The sequence below is a fragment of the Fulmarus glacialis genome, unplaced genomic scaffold (genome assembly GCF_000690835.1).
Source record: "Fulmarus glacialis isolate BGI_N327 unplaced genomic scaffold, ASM69083v1 scaffold35202, whole genome shotgun sequence".
Taxonomy (NCBI): domain Eukaryota; kingdom Metazoa; phylum Chordata; class Aves; order Procellariiformes; family Procellariidae; genus Fulmarus; species Fulmarus glacialis.
Window position 1 is genome coordinate 14195 of NW_009200365.1, and position 13558 is coordinate 27752.

The window sequence follows — 13558 nt, forward strand, 5'->3', positions numbered from 1 at the left end:
AGCTCTTCATCGTTCACAAAACTCCACCACCCTTCTTAATATCCCATAAAACTCTGCCCCTGTTTGCATCCTGTCTGTTGAAGCCCTCTCTCCTCCCCGGCTTATGCACTCCCCTAACGCTATCTTTGTCACGCTTCGGTTTTTATCCTCCTAAAGATAATTAATGCCTTTCTCATTCCCATTCACTGCTGGTTCTGTCCCACCTCAATAAGACTATTTTGCAACTCACCCACCAAAATTACTTCTTCTCCACTGGCCCTTCTGGCTGAAATGACCCCATCCACTCTAGCCTCTTCATCTACGATGTCTCTGCTAAAATCAATTTACATCTAGGATCATTTTACTTCCTCTTTTTTAAGCTTCGTAATTCATTGCTTACCATATGGAGTGAATTCTTGACTAAACAATTGCTTTCTCAGAGTTTTTATTTCATTGGTATTTTACATCTTTCTTTCAGGTACTTCACAGAAATGACCTACAATCACAATTTCTGAAAAACCAAGCACATATAACTGTCCTGTGCTGCAGTCCCTCCTAACAGGAATGCATCCACTGTCTCGCCTTTCCTTGATGCCTAGATGATGATATGACTGTGCTTAGCTGCTGCCTGTCTTTAATTCAATGGAGCTGTAACTTCTAGTGCAGCCTGAGCAACCTGACTCTTGCCAAGCCCCATGTTTTAGGCTCCACCTTTCATTTGCTCTTAGCATCTTCATCTTATGCATTTCATATGTGATGGTGCTACTGCCTCTCTGCCGTGTATCAGATGAACTTTGCCAGCTGTTTGGCAATCCCCTGACATGCTTCGTATGCCACATAGGGATTGGAGAGAAAAGGAGGCACATGGGAGAATTTGCTGTCTCACCAGAAGCAGTAGCCTAGTGCAGCAGAACCTCATCTCTCATGTGGTCCAATTCGGTCTGAAGCCCGCTGGTAACTCATGCACGTTTATCGCCTGACCTGATGCATGCCCTTGTCACACGGTTGGAGGTGCCAGTCTCGCACGTGGCAATTGTGAGAGGTTGTCACTGAGGTATGGACAGCATGTGCAGGGAGCAGGATCTGTTCATAAGGGTCTGTGAGTGAAGTTTTGGTAAAAGACTTAGTCTGTGTTGAAATGGAACACTATTTATTTTTTTTTTCCTCCCTGGGCACTAGTGAGAGCACGCAACCTGTAATTTGTACTTCACCAAGAATTTCAGACATCTAGGGAGGTTAGTGTAAGTATTACAATAACTTGGGAAGGATTAATTGAGGATGCATGCCACTTTGTGAGGTGTTAGGTCCTGATTAAATGCTCTTTACTGTGTAGTCACATTTTATTACAACTTACTTACATATGTTTGGAACACTGATAGAAAAGAAAGCATGTTACCTATTTACAATCACTACACATTTACATTATATTATTTACAGATAATGAATTTAGTAATATATATGAGCAGAAAATATAGCAAATATCAATATGAAACTGTACAGGGCTTAATCTCACGTCCTTTACTGTGGCGGCATTTCACTGTAATAATAAATACAGTTCTATATTTACACATTTTACTTTAAAAATCTATTAAATGAATTTTAACAATTTCAAGTTTAAAATATCTGATCAAAATATTTCAAAGAGGCTTATAAAAATAAGACACAAAGCCTTTAGGACTTTCTGCAAGCTAAAAAAGTTCTGATAAAAGAAGCTTTCTTTAACTAGTCTTTAGAATTATAACATTATTTTGCTTCTCAAATCACTTTACAAACTTCTTAAATATAGCGAGCTGAAAGGAATTTCACTGACATTAAGCAGTGCAGCGCAGATGGACCCCTGTTAAATTAAAGCTAAGTAAACATGGTAATAGGTATTGTGCAATGGTTGACTGATCCTCTGTTTAATCCAAAGTGGTTTCAGGCATCGTTCTCCAGCTGTATGCTGCACTGCTTCAAAAGCCACAAGAGATAAAGGATTAAGATAAGTACTCAGCTGACTTTATCATACATAATTTCGGCATTGGTTCATTTTTTTTTCCTGAAGGATGAACGTCAGCCAAAGTCAACTGATGCCATCTGTAACTGCAAAACTAAAAATATGCCAGTGTCAATGGACAGGAAAATCAAGGCATATCCATTGTTGGCAACAAATTCTTCATTGTGAAAATCCATCCTTTGAGTCCCAGGAAGTTTTATATACAGTAACAGATGAACAACAGAGATCATCTGTAACTGATTATCTTAATTACTGGGCTAGCCTAACCTTGGTAAAAGGTTAGGTTGGTTAAAAAATTCACAGTGGCCATTAACTGAGCAGTGAGTACTGGGCTATTAAATGTTAGTCCTCAGGGAGCTATTTTTAACGACAAAAAAAAGTAAATTTGTGCACTTTCGTGTCTTAAATGATCAGCTCACTTGAGCAAAAGGTGCCAGCTTTGAGAAAAGAATACTGGAATATCCCCTGATGGCTTGGCCAAGGTCAAAGACTGATATTCTAGAGAAGTGAAGGTGGCTCTGTTGTCTGAGATATTTTGACAGTAGACTTGGCAAAGACCTGAAGTCTCTTCTCTCTAACTGGGATGCTTCTGATGTGTAAACATACATGCCTTGATTCAGCAAAGTATTAACAGATTTGAAGCCAGAGAGGAACTCTGGGTTAATCTAATCTAACCTGTTCCTAAACTAAAGCCATCAGAAGTCCCTGAATTCCAATAGCTGCTCCAATACCTTTTTTGGCAATATATCCAATTTGAATTTAGAGATTTTTGGTGACAGATAGGTCCACTAGCTAATGATCATCACTGTCAACAATATGCACCTTTATTTTCTATGCTGCATATCCCCAATGTCAACTTCCAGTTGATCTTACCAGATTCTTCTCTTGAATGAGTAGTCCTCTGCTCTCAAACTTGTTTCCAGAAGTAGCTACTTATAAATTGTGATCAAATCACTTCTTTCTTAAGCTGCTTTAAATTTATGATATTCATATCTTTTTCAATTTCACAATGTTCTTTACAGCATATGAATGCAAGAACTGTTTGAAATACCCCAGTAGTGCTTGCATCAGCGCTAAGAACACAGATCATACAACCTCTTCACTCCTACTTGATATTGCCTTGGCTAAGGATCTTGACTATCCTTAGCCAAAAGGACACAGTGGCCTCTAAATCTTCAACTGACTAGTGACCATGAACTAGAAGCTTTCTAGAATCACTGTTTCACAGGGCAGAGATCATGCCATGAGCAGGACTACAGCTTTTGGTCCTAGACAATTACCTAAAATGAATGTTTCTAAGTGAGTGCTTTTGGTGTCCTTCAATTGCCCTCAGCATGCCAGTCTTTTTGTATTGATGACTTTCTATGTAGTTTTCCACTCTGAAATTCTATGAGTCATCTGCCAATTTTATCAGCAGTAATTCTGGCAATAATTCTACTGGCATGGTAGCAATTCAGGACCAACCTGTGAAGAACCTCACTAGAAAAATATCCATGTGACAATGGCTTGCCATTTACAATTACATTTTAAGCGCTTAACAGGATCTTGATTAACTTCTTTCACACCATGTTAATTTTGCATGTTTAGCTGACAATTAAAAATGCTTTGTCAAGTCAGATGACTTCTAAAAACCAAATCCAATGCCGGTTAAACTATTAAATCAGCTTTATCAAACATGGAACTTCACCAAAGTCTATTCTGCAGAAACCTTTAGGACTTGAACAGAATTATTCTTCCATTTAGATACCTTGCTGAATGAGAGCCATACACAGATGCTTATAAAAACAATCATGGCACTGAAAAACTATTATTAAAATCAAATTACAATAAACAGGAAAAAAACCCTCAACCCTTGAAAATAAACTGTATCAGGTGATGCTTTGGAAAAAAAGCTTACCAATTTAACGTGCTATTTTTGCTCTTGACCAACTGATGCCCTTTCTGAGTAGTGCTACTTTAAAAGAGAGCAGCTGATAGAACTGCACAAACTGCAGCAGCTTTCAGTTTCTCTCTTCATCCCAGCATTTTGGAAGCAGGCTGAGAAGGCTCAAGTATTGGATTTTCAGCCTGCTGCAAGTTTTGTCATTGTCTGTTTTCTGATGTGTGTAACAATAATTCAGAGGCACTCTCTAGCTTGTATGCACACATCCATACTTACTTTCGGGATTAAAAATCTTGTAAACATAGGTATTTTCTGTACTGCCACTGCCACTAGCGACATGGAACAAATGCAACTGATGAAAGATTGCAGCTTTCTGTCATTTGATAAGATGATGGCATTAGTGAATTGCTGGTAGGCATATCATATGATATGCTGGCACTTGTGAAGGTTACCAACGCTTGTGTTGAGTCACAAGATTGTTTTTCTATGTCTTCTGAATTCACAGAGATCAGACTAGCATGTTTTGATCTCCTCCATAACAAAGTTTGCTTTCGCAGACTTCCCAAGTCCTCCTTAAATTGTGGATTGAAAAGTATATAAAGGAGTGGGTTTAGGCATGCAGGCAGTGGGACAATCACTAGCAGTATTGACTTAATCACTTCTGGGCTGATAAAAGTGAGGTTTAGTAAGGAGGAAAAAGATAAGAAGGCCACAGGGCAATAAAGAATGCAATTAGTAAAAAGTAGTAAGGCAATATGTTTGACCATAGAGCAATCCCAAATGTTGTCTAATTCTCCCTTTTCTAAACTACAGTAGAGCTTTGTATAAGCAATAGTCATTACCAGAAAACAAAGGGAGTTCAGCAATACCAGTGCTACCATGTATCCCATAGCAGTGGGTTCCCCAAATGGTAGTGGTAAACAAAGCGGAGAAACCCCATACTCAGTCCCAGTGAGGAGTGGTATCACTGCAATGATTAGTGCCAACATAAAGCAAAAGAAACTGGCAATTTTTACACTAGCAATGGAGGATTTTGTTTCAAACTTTGTAGTGTGCTTTACAGAGAATGCACGTTCAAGTGCAGCTAGGGTAAGGAGGAAAATGGAAGCCTCTGAAGCAAAAATGGAGAGAAGGCCAGTTATTTGGCAACCAATTCCACTCTCCCACTGTGCTCCATACTGAGCAAAGCTACCAAAAGTTGATGCATCCACGCTAGCCAGTACTCCGCTGGCCAGACCCATCAAGGCATTTACAATAGCTATTAAACCGATCAAAAGTTTTATGGAGGGCATATACAATGGAGATCTGAAAACTGTAGCAGACACCAGTGCATTGCAAATAAAGGTCAAACCCACTATGGTCCACACTCCAATTCTGATCAGCCAGCTACCAAACAGATGGTCACATGGTTTGAAGGGACCTGAAATGACAAAACAAAAAAGGCAAGGGAAACCCATGTAAACTAAAAAATAATTATGCGCTTTCTAAAACATTAAATTTCATGCTTCTTGCAGGTTATCAGCACAACCAAGCAGTGAATTTCAGTCCAAAAGGGGAGCTGGAAATTTGCTCTTCCTTTGGAGTAATCCGAGACCTTGATAACATGCTGCTAAATGCATGTTGCATGTTGCATTACTGGTGCACATGAGTCTTTGTCCATCAACCCGAATAGTCTGTGGGGTTTTTTTTGTGCCTAGCAGTACAAGTGCAATGTGAATGTCCAGTCTGTACTTTCAAGAAATGCTGTGATGTTTGTCAATGTGAGAAAAAAGCTGAAAAAGATACCTCTCACTAAACTAGGACAGGTTGCTAATGAGTCCTGGTGAAGTGTGATGTAACAGATACGGACAGATGCACTTTGCCTACCTTGTAACATGTCATTACACAGTCTAAGAAAATTGAGGGCTGTCCTTGCATTTGAAAGTGCTGCCTTTTTGGAGGGGCTTCTGATAACCTGTGGCAGAAGTCAGGTCATTATGATTGAGGCCTCCTGCGTATTCGCATAGAATTGAGGTGCATATGCTGTGCGGTTGAAGATGAATGCTCTGCAGTCTGAGAAACATTATTTATGTTGGTACGAGCCAGCTATGCTCTCCCAAAGCAAGTCCTTCACAGTGGTCTGAGCTTCTCCATGAAGACGCAAACCCCGCAGCTGAGATGTGTTCCATATGACTACAGTTATTGCCATCAAGTAGGCATAAGCATCTATTGTGTCAGTTTGCAAGTTTTTCTAAGATACCATTTGAAAGATCAGCATGGAAGCTAAATTTTCTCTTGGGTCTGGTGATAACTTACCTTGAAGACAGAGTTTTTGTGAACTCAGTAGTTATATTTAGGCCTAGGAGAATATGTGATGGTCAAATGGTTCTAAATTCTTTGGCTTCCTGCCTTTTCTATTCCTCCATACATAACTTTTAAAAATTTATTATTATTTGCTGTTACAAAGAAGAATCTTGGCTTGGAATGAATGCTGAAGTACTAGTTGTCAGTTGGGTTTTTTTCTTCATGTTTCACAATGAAAGAATGGCCAGGGAAAATGTTTGCTGAATCAAACAAGCAAAACTTATGATCACAGCTGTTAACGCTAGAAGCGACCTTCCAAAGATATGTTTCTTTCCTTGCCTTAAAGAAAACTTTCAGTGGAATTGGTGGCTTATAGCTTTGCAATTCAATCAATGTATTTCTTTTTCCTTTCTGCCACACTGTGAAGCCAGGGATGCACTATTCTATCAAGAAAACGACAGTGCTGGGGGTCCTTTGTGATGGACTGTGTATATCAATACAGTAGTGTTTGATATTTCCTAGACATTGAAATAAACTATATGTTGTTCAAGAAGCTCAAGTGTAGAATAACTCGGTGAAGTTCAGAATTACTTTAGCTTTGCAAAAGACTGAGTGAGCAAAGATTCTGCTCCCCTTTATCACCTGCATCTTGGTAGAAGTGTCTTTGCTTTCTCATCCCCTTGATAACGGGCCCAAAAAGGGGCCCGGAGTGAGGATCTGCTTGAGGACTGGGTAAAACTTTTGTTACACTCATAGATGAATTTAGTAACTGAATAGTTTTCTGGACTTCAATGCAAAATTTTATATTATTGTGCAAAGTATTTGTATTAATCTCATCAAATTATTGCAAAACATCATGTTACTGTCCTAGTATCAGATTCAGAGTTTGTTCTGCATCTAGAATATCTGGTAATACTGTGCTTGGATTCCTATCTATCTGGCAGTTTCATACCTGGAGAAGGTGAACACTGCACTGAATGATGAGCTTTTAAATCTTCTTCAAAGTCAAGAAAAAAATCTTCAAAGTCACGCTCATCTGTGGGGGAGAAAATACCCAGATTTGATACTGTAATTTTCAGGAATAGTTCTTTTAGTACAAATTGCAAAAATGTCTGTGGTATTTAAGGCCTGGTCTTGTCCCTTTGCCTGCCAAACTGTGAGCAGAAGCAGAAGTATGCCTACTTGGTTTTGAATTACTGTACTCGGGCACCATCACTTCTCTGAAAATAATCACTTAAAGGTACATTCTCTATTACCTAATCTGCAGTGTGACAACTGCCTAGGAAGGAGTTTAAAATATGAATTCTGCTGTTGTGCCAGGCTACTAAGAATTAACCCAAGTTTTTCTGTGTTTCCTATGTCATTGCTCTACCATGTATTCTTGGCTCTATTCTTGCTGGGGCTAGCCCTGAACTCTGAGACTTACTGGTTTGCAGGAGTGGAGATAGCACACAAAGCAGCAGGATGGTATAACATGTATGTGTGCACCTATGTAACAGGTAACAGGTCAAGTAACAGACCTTGTGCTGAAGGGGAAGAAAAATACAGCAGTCGTCTGTCCTGGAGAGCAGATGTGCTCTCTGGTACCCAGGAAGTGCTGGGAAAAAATATCGGCAGGTATAGCAAAGTAGCCACATACGCTCTGTGACTCATCCTGAGGCATGTGGACAGCAGGAGAGCCAAGGATGCGTTGCTACTTCCAAGTCTGGCAAGAAACTAGATCTTTGCTGGCCTGTTCTTGTATGGGGTTACATAACATCACCACTTTCCTGTCTCTCACATAATGGGAAGATTTAACTTCCCACATTCTTATAGTTACTATTTGGACAGAAAGATGAGCGAGTGAGATTTTTGAAAGGCAGACCTGAAAAAATGAGTTTGCTAAGCATAGGAATGCTTGATTAACATATTATCGGGCAAGAGAGAGGGAGAGGCTGCCTCTGTGACTGCGAAAGAGTATTGGATTTCTTTAACATCACAGGCTGCTCACAGCCTTCAGGTAGATTTAAAAGCCAAAGATGACAATTACCTTGAATTTGTAACAATCCAGCATCCTTCCTGTGAAAATCGTCAATGCTGCTATTCTCATCTTTGTTCCATTGGCTGGAGATTTTGTAGTGGCTCTCACAAGCTCCAAAGGCACAGCACTGATAAGCATAAGGCATTTCCATGACCCTGTAGAAGAGTAAGGAAGCATGCCATGATACTGGTTAGTACCAGAGTTACTGGATTGTACTGCTCCTCCACTGTTAGCACAAAGGAACTTGTTTAAATAACCATGACTGAAAGCAAAAATATCTATGGGTAAAAATCAGTCATGATAATACAAAATGAGGACTTACAAATGAAATTCCACATCAGAAATGCAGATGATTTCTAGGCTAATTTTAGTAAAGGCACAATCAAATTTTCTTATGCATTTTCATGGGAGATATGAAAGTGGGAGATATGTGCCTTGCTGTTGAGTGAATGTTACTCCTAGAGCTGTATTTCTATTTGATGATTTTGAATGATTTTACAGTGTAACTCAACAGTTTCTCCATGTTACTTTCTTAACTGTTTCTTTTAAAAAAGCAGATCCGAAGATCACAACTGCACCTACCCGCCTAACAGGCAAAACCAAAACATCACTTCCCAAATGGAATTTCTCCAGTTTTGGGAGAATGAGATCTTTCGTAATTCAAACTTTATCCACTCTTTAAACTCTTTTCACAGTAAGATGGCAAAAAGGAGATTGTCTTTTGTGCACATACCAAGAAAGCAGTGTTCTAAACCAAAAGGTGAATGAGTCAGAAAGGCAGTGTATGTGAAAACAGATGTCACTGAGGAAAAGGTTTTACTTTATTGATTGTCCTAGAAATGAGCACGGTCATTTCAGGACACTGGATGCTCATTCCTAACTCTTTTAAGATCATTGGTATTCCTAACACATAGCTGAGTATAGGTCAGTGAGTTTCAATGATTTTGAGGGTTTCTTTTGTCAGAAATTGCTCATTTCTGGTATGTTTTGAATTTAATTCCTTTGGGGATCTGCAAATTTTGGGGTAGCATGGAAGAACTACATATATTCAAGTTCTGTAGACGACTGCTTCTATTCCTTAGATATATTTTATGCTTTGGAAGCAGAGATATTTGCACAGTTTGCCAATAGTACATAGCAAAACCTAACAACTCACCTTAATTCCAAAAGCTCAATAAACCAAAAAATTCAAAGATAAAGAGGTGATTAGAAGTTATTCTGACTTAACTTAAAAGGAATAAAATAGAACTAGATCCTCCTATCAGATTACTTTCAACAGGTTAATCATGTAAATTAACATAATGAGCATTCCAAGAAACCTCTAACCCCCTGGGAAATCTGCAAAGAAATCAGTCTGAACCAGGCCCAGTGCCAACAGGACTTAAGCTTGTGAGCTAGCCAAAAGCTTGGTACAAAGGGGAACAAACGGAACCCTAAGCTCTAAAATGATTTTTAAATTAGTGCATTTTGGGGCACATACAGTGCTGGAAGCAGTCCTTTTTATGGCTGGTACTTATTTGATGTGGGTGATTAGATTTGGACTTTGTCAAATTAAACTCTTTCAGAAACACTGGCTGAATTTATTTTTATATACTGCTTATCTTATTGATGATATCTGTATCCTTGATAATTTTTTTCCTGCAGCAAGGAATGCCTCTTCTTTCTGTTTTTAGATTAAGCAGCAGAGAACACAACCCCACAAAGGTGTGGGGTTGATGGTGAATGGGAAGGCACAGCTACGATAAATGGAGTAAATCCCTGAGTTCTTTACAGCCCTGAATCAAAGCATCAGATAAAGAAGGAAGGCGTGGCTGGCAGCCTGACTTTACTTCCTCAAAACTTGCCATAGCAGGCTGGGCTCAGCTCTGTAGAGCGCTCTCTTGCCATTGCTGAAGGTGGGGCAGAGGATGCTCAGCTCTTTGATGTGTCTGTGTATTGAACAGCAATGACCCATTTAGATGAGCAGGAAGCTTTTATACAGGAATTTGTCTTTAATGTTGTAACCAGTGTCTAGTTCCAACAATTACAAAGGGTGAAATTTCATTTTGTTTTAGATCTCTGTTCAAGTTTGGTGCTTCATGCATTGTCTGTGCAGTGATCCTGTGTGAAGTCCTGGCCTCATTTTGATTTATGGTAAAAGTCCTGCAAACTCCAGGTCAGGACTTGACCCCTTTCTCTCCTGTCTGGATATAATTTGTTCTTACAAATGTTAATCAACTCTAGCTATATAATCATACTTTTTATACCTTTTTTTAAGACTTAAACTACTGCCTGACACATCCTTGTTAACTACTTACCCAGACTAAATACACTGTAGTTGCATTTGAGCAATGTACATAATTTTATTGATGGAAAAATCATATGAAGTATAATTTTGATAAAAGAATTAAAAATCTTAGCTGTACATAATTCAGTTGAATAGTGGATTATTCTAGGACTACTGCAGCACCTCTTATGCCTCTAGGCCATGGTATATACATCACTATATATTTGCTAGGTTGGAGTAATCCATTTTCTTGTGTTTTCATTCTTTTAAAGAACCTTCAGGTATTTTAGAATTGTCACCTGCCTCAACATGTGGGTAAAATCAGTGAGAGAAGAAAAACTATGGCAGAAGCTCAGCCTCAAACATTCATGATTTCTTACGGTACTTGCTTCTTGACCTCTAAGACCCATCTAAAGGTCTCTAGTGTAAGAGAGGCATAAGGCCTCGAGTACTTTGAACGTTTATGTTATAAAGTAGTTTCATACACTGTGATAAAGTCACTGCCCAATCTCCCCTATGACAAACTACAAATATTGCATTTATTAAGACTTCTAAGGCATTGTTTCCTAACCTTGGAACCATTTTTTGCAGCTCTTCTCTCAGTTTATATTAACATGCCATCATAGAAGTATTCTAGTGTGGATCCCTCCAGTGCTGTACGCAGAGGTTTAATTAGCTCTGCACTTCTACTTATGACTCCCTTATTGATAACTCCAAACACTCCAGTCCTTTTCATTAGTGGTAAAGTCTCCTTGAGTTATCTGCTTGCTAAGACTCATGGGACTTTTCCAATGCAAAAGGCAAATCTAGTGAAGACGTAAGGATGGAGTCTCCATCTTGGAGATATTCAAAAGCTGTCTGGACGTGGTCCTTGGCAACTGGCTCCAGGTGACCCTGCCTGAGCAGGGGAGGTTGGACAAGATGACCTCCAGAGGTCCCTTCCAACCTCAACCATTCTGTGATTCTGTAACTATGTCACACTGTTTAATTGTTTCAAATTTTATGATATCAAACCTTTTACAGTAAAACATGGGAAAAAAAAATGTTGCACTTGGCATCCTCTAATTAAAATACAAAAATCAAGGGAGAATTAAGGGACACTCCCAAATACCCTGAACTCAGAGGCAAAACTCTCTTTACTGTGATTTCTATATGGTCATCCAGTGACTGGCAGAGCTGCAAATGATCTCTAGAGAACATTTCCTTCCTGTATCACAGAGCATCCAGCAGAAAATTACTAGCACCAGAATGTTTTAGTAATAATGGCAAAGTATTATCTGAATCTTAGTCAAAAGATTACAGAAAAAACATGTTCAAACAAAAGAGGTCAATATTTTGGAACTTCAGGAGTATATTCTTCCCTTGATATTTGCTGTGTTCTCATTAAGTATAATGGAAGTTCTGTAAGCACAATCCAGTAGAAGAAGGACATATCGCTAAGCTGCTAGCAATATTGTTTTAACAGCTTTTGAAACATATCACCAGGAAGCAGATGTGGCTTGTATTAAGCAAGTACTGGGGTTAATATTTCAAAACCCTTCGTAGTTTCTTCAGTTGAAAGTGAGCATAATAAAAGAAGTCTATCATTTTTATCATATTTGCTTTAGTTTTAATAGCACAGATCAAAGACTGACAATACGAAGTAACATGCGTTACACACTGACACACCTTCCATTGCACATGAACACAAATGTGGCTTATTAGTTTTAATGATATACTCACTTGAGTTCTGGAAAATTTTCAGATGATATCAAACTTTGTAGGGCATGATTTCCTGTTAATTTTAAATGAGTTAAACCATGTAGCCCCGTCACAGGAAAAGAGGACAAAAGGTTGGATGACACATCCCTGCATAACAGCAAATAAAAATCAGCTTACGAGTTTTCATTTTTTTTCTTCAGCACTACAAGTGTCACTTTGGAAAACCAGGTTAGACTTTTCTAATTCAATCAAAAATGACTGTATTAAACAGAGGCCCCAGTCAGCAGAGCAAAGCTGCAGCATCACTCAGGAGTATGCACCTATGTGTCCAGCAGAAAGCTAACAGTAATATCTAGCAGTTAGCTAAGTCTCTGTTGCCAAATTTTGACTCCAAACATTCATAGTGCCAGTTTTGAGACTAGCAAATGAGTTTAAAATCTGTTCATTAGATTGTTTGAATTAAAGGGAGCCACTACCAGAACAGCTTCCCACAGTTTAAAAGATTCAGTGGGATGCTAAAGGGCACGGCTGCCCTCAAAGCTCCTCAGGGGGCAGGTCAAGTGTACGGGGAAGATGTGTGTTTCAGGGTAGGTCGGGTGTGGGCTGGAGCAGATGAAGGTGACAGTTCTAAGCTGACATTTGCCTGAGGAGCCGAGGGAAGACAGCGCAGATGAACATGGATACGTAACTTGGGGAAAGTAAAACAGGTGAACAAAAAAGTGACAAGGAGATATAGTAAAGTAATCAAAGATGGGGAAGTCCAGAGGTATTCTGTTCTCTGTTTCTCCCTCTCTCTCCCATTTATTCTGTGAGCCTTTTCAGTCCTCTTCACAATTATCTACACTGCAATACTTAAGATCGTCAACAGTCAAGAAGGAGGAAGAAGGGGAGTCCAATGCTGCTGAAATGCTTTTATGCCCAAGGCTGAACAGCAAAGTTCCTGTCTCTTGGACTATCTACTGAAATTTAAGGGCTAGACATAAAATAAGGTACGTTGATGGACTGGTCTTCTACCTATCTATCTGGTTTAGTGTGTGTCCTCTTGCTCACAACATAGTTAAATACCAAAGGTGAAATTCTGGTCTTACTGCAATGGTAAAAATGACCACTGACTTCAGTCAGACCAGGGTTAGAGACTAGCATTTCAGGAAACGCTGGTACACTGTGTTGCTGTGTGTGTGTTAAAGGGCTTTTTTCTTTAACCCTCTCTGACTGTTCTATACTATTGACCAAAGCTACAATTTATTGCTCTCCTCACAAAGTAGGAAAGTTCTGAGGAGGGACCCAAAAGGGATGTCACAGACAATATTGTCTTTACTGACATTTTTCAGTGCACCATTCAGAGGGGAGGCTTTGCACATCGACAGAAATGAATACCCCTTTCCAAATTTAGGTTTCCCAGCAGCTACTGCATTATCTGCGAGCAAATGC

At 39.2% G+C, this 13558-nt stretch overlaps 1 protein-coding gene across 1 annotated transcript in view; it reads right to left on the minus strand.

Moving 5' to 3' along the window:
- Positions 1-4186: 4186 nt before the first annotated feature.
- The window catches only part of LGR5 (leucine-rich repeat containing G protein-coupled receptor 5), a 51533-nt gene continuing 42161 nt past the window's right edge, over positions 4187-13558 (minus strand). Inside the window, exons 14-17 of the mRNA XM_009573584.1 lie at positions 12149-12274; positions 8170-8315; positions 7093-7176; positions 4187-5277 (exon numbers count right to left, since the gene is read on the minus strand). Coding sequence (XP_009571879.1) covers positions 4187-5277; positions 7093-7176; positions 8170-8315; positions 12149-12274 — 1447 coding nt within the window. The remainder of the gene's footprint in view (positions 5278-7092; positions 7177-8169; positions 8316-12148; positions 12275-13558) is intronic.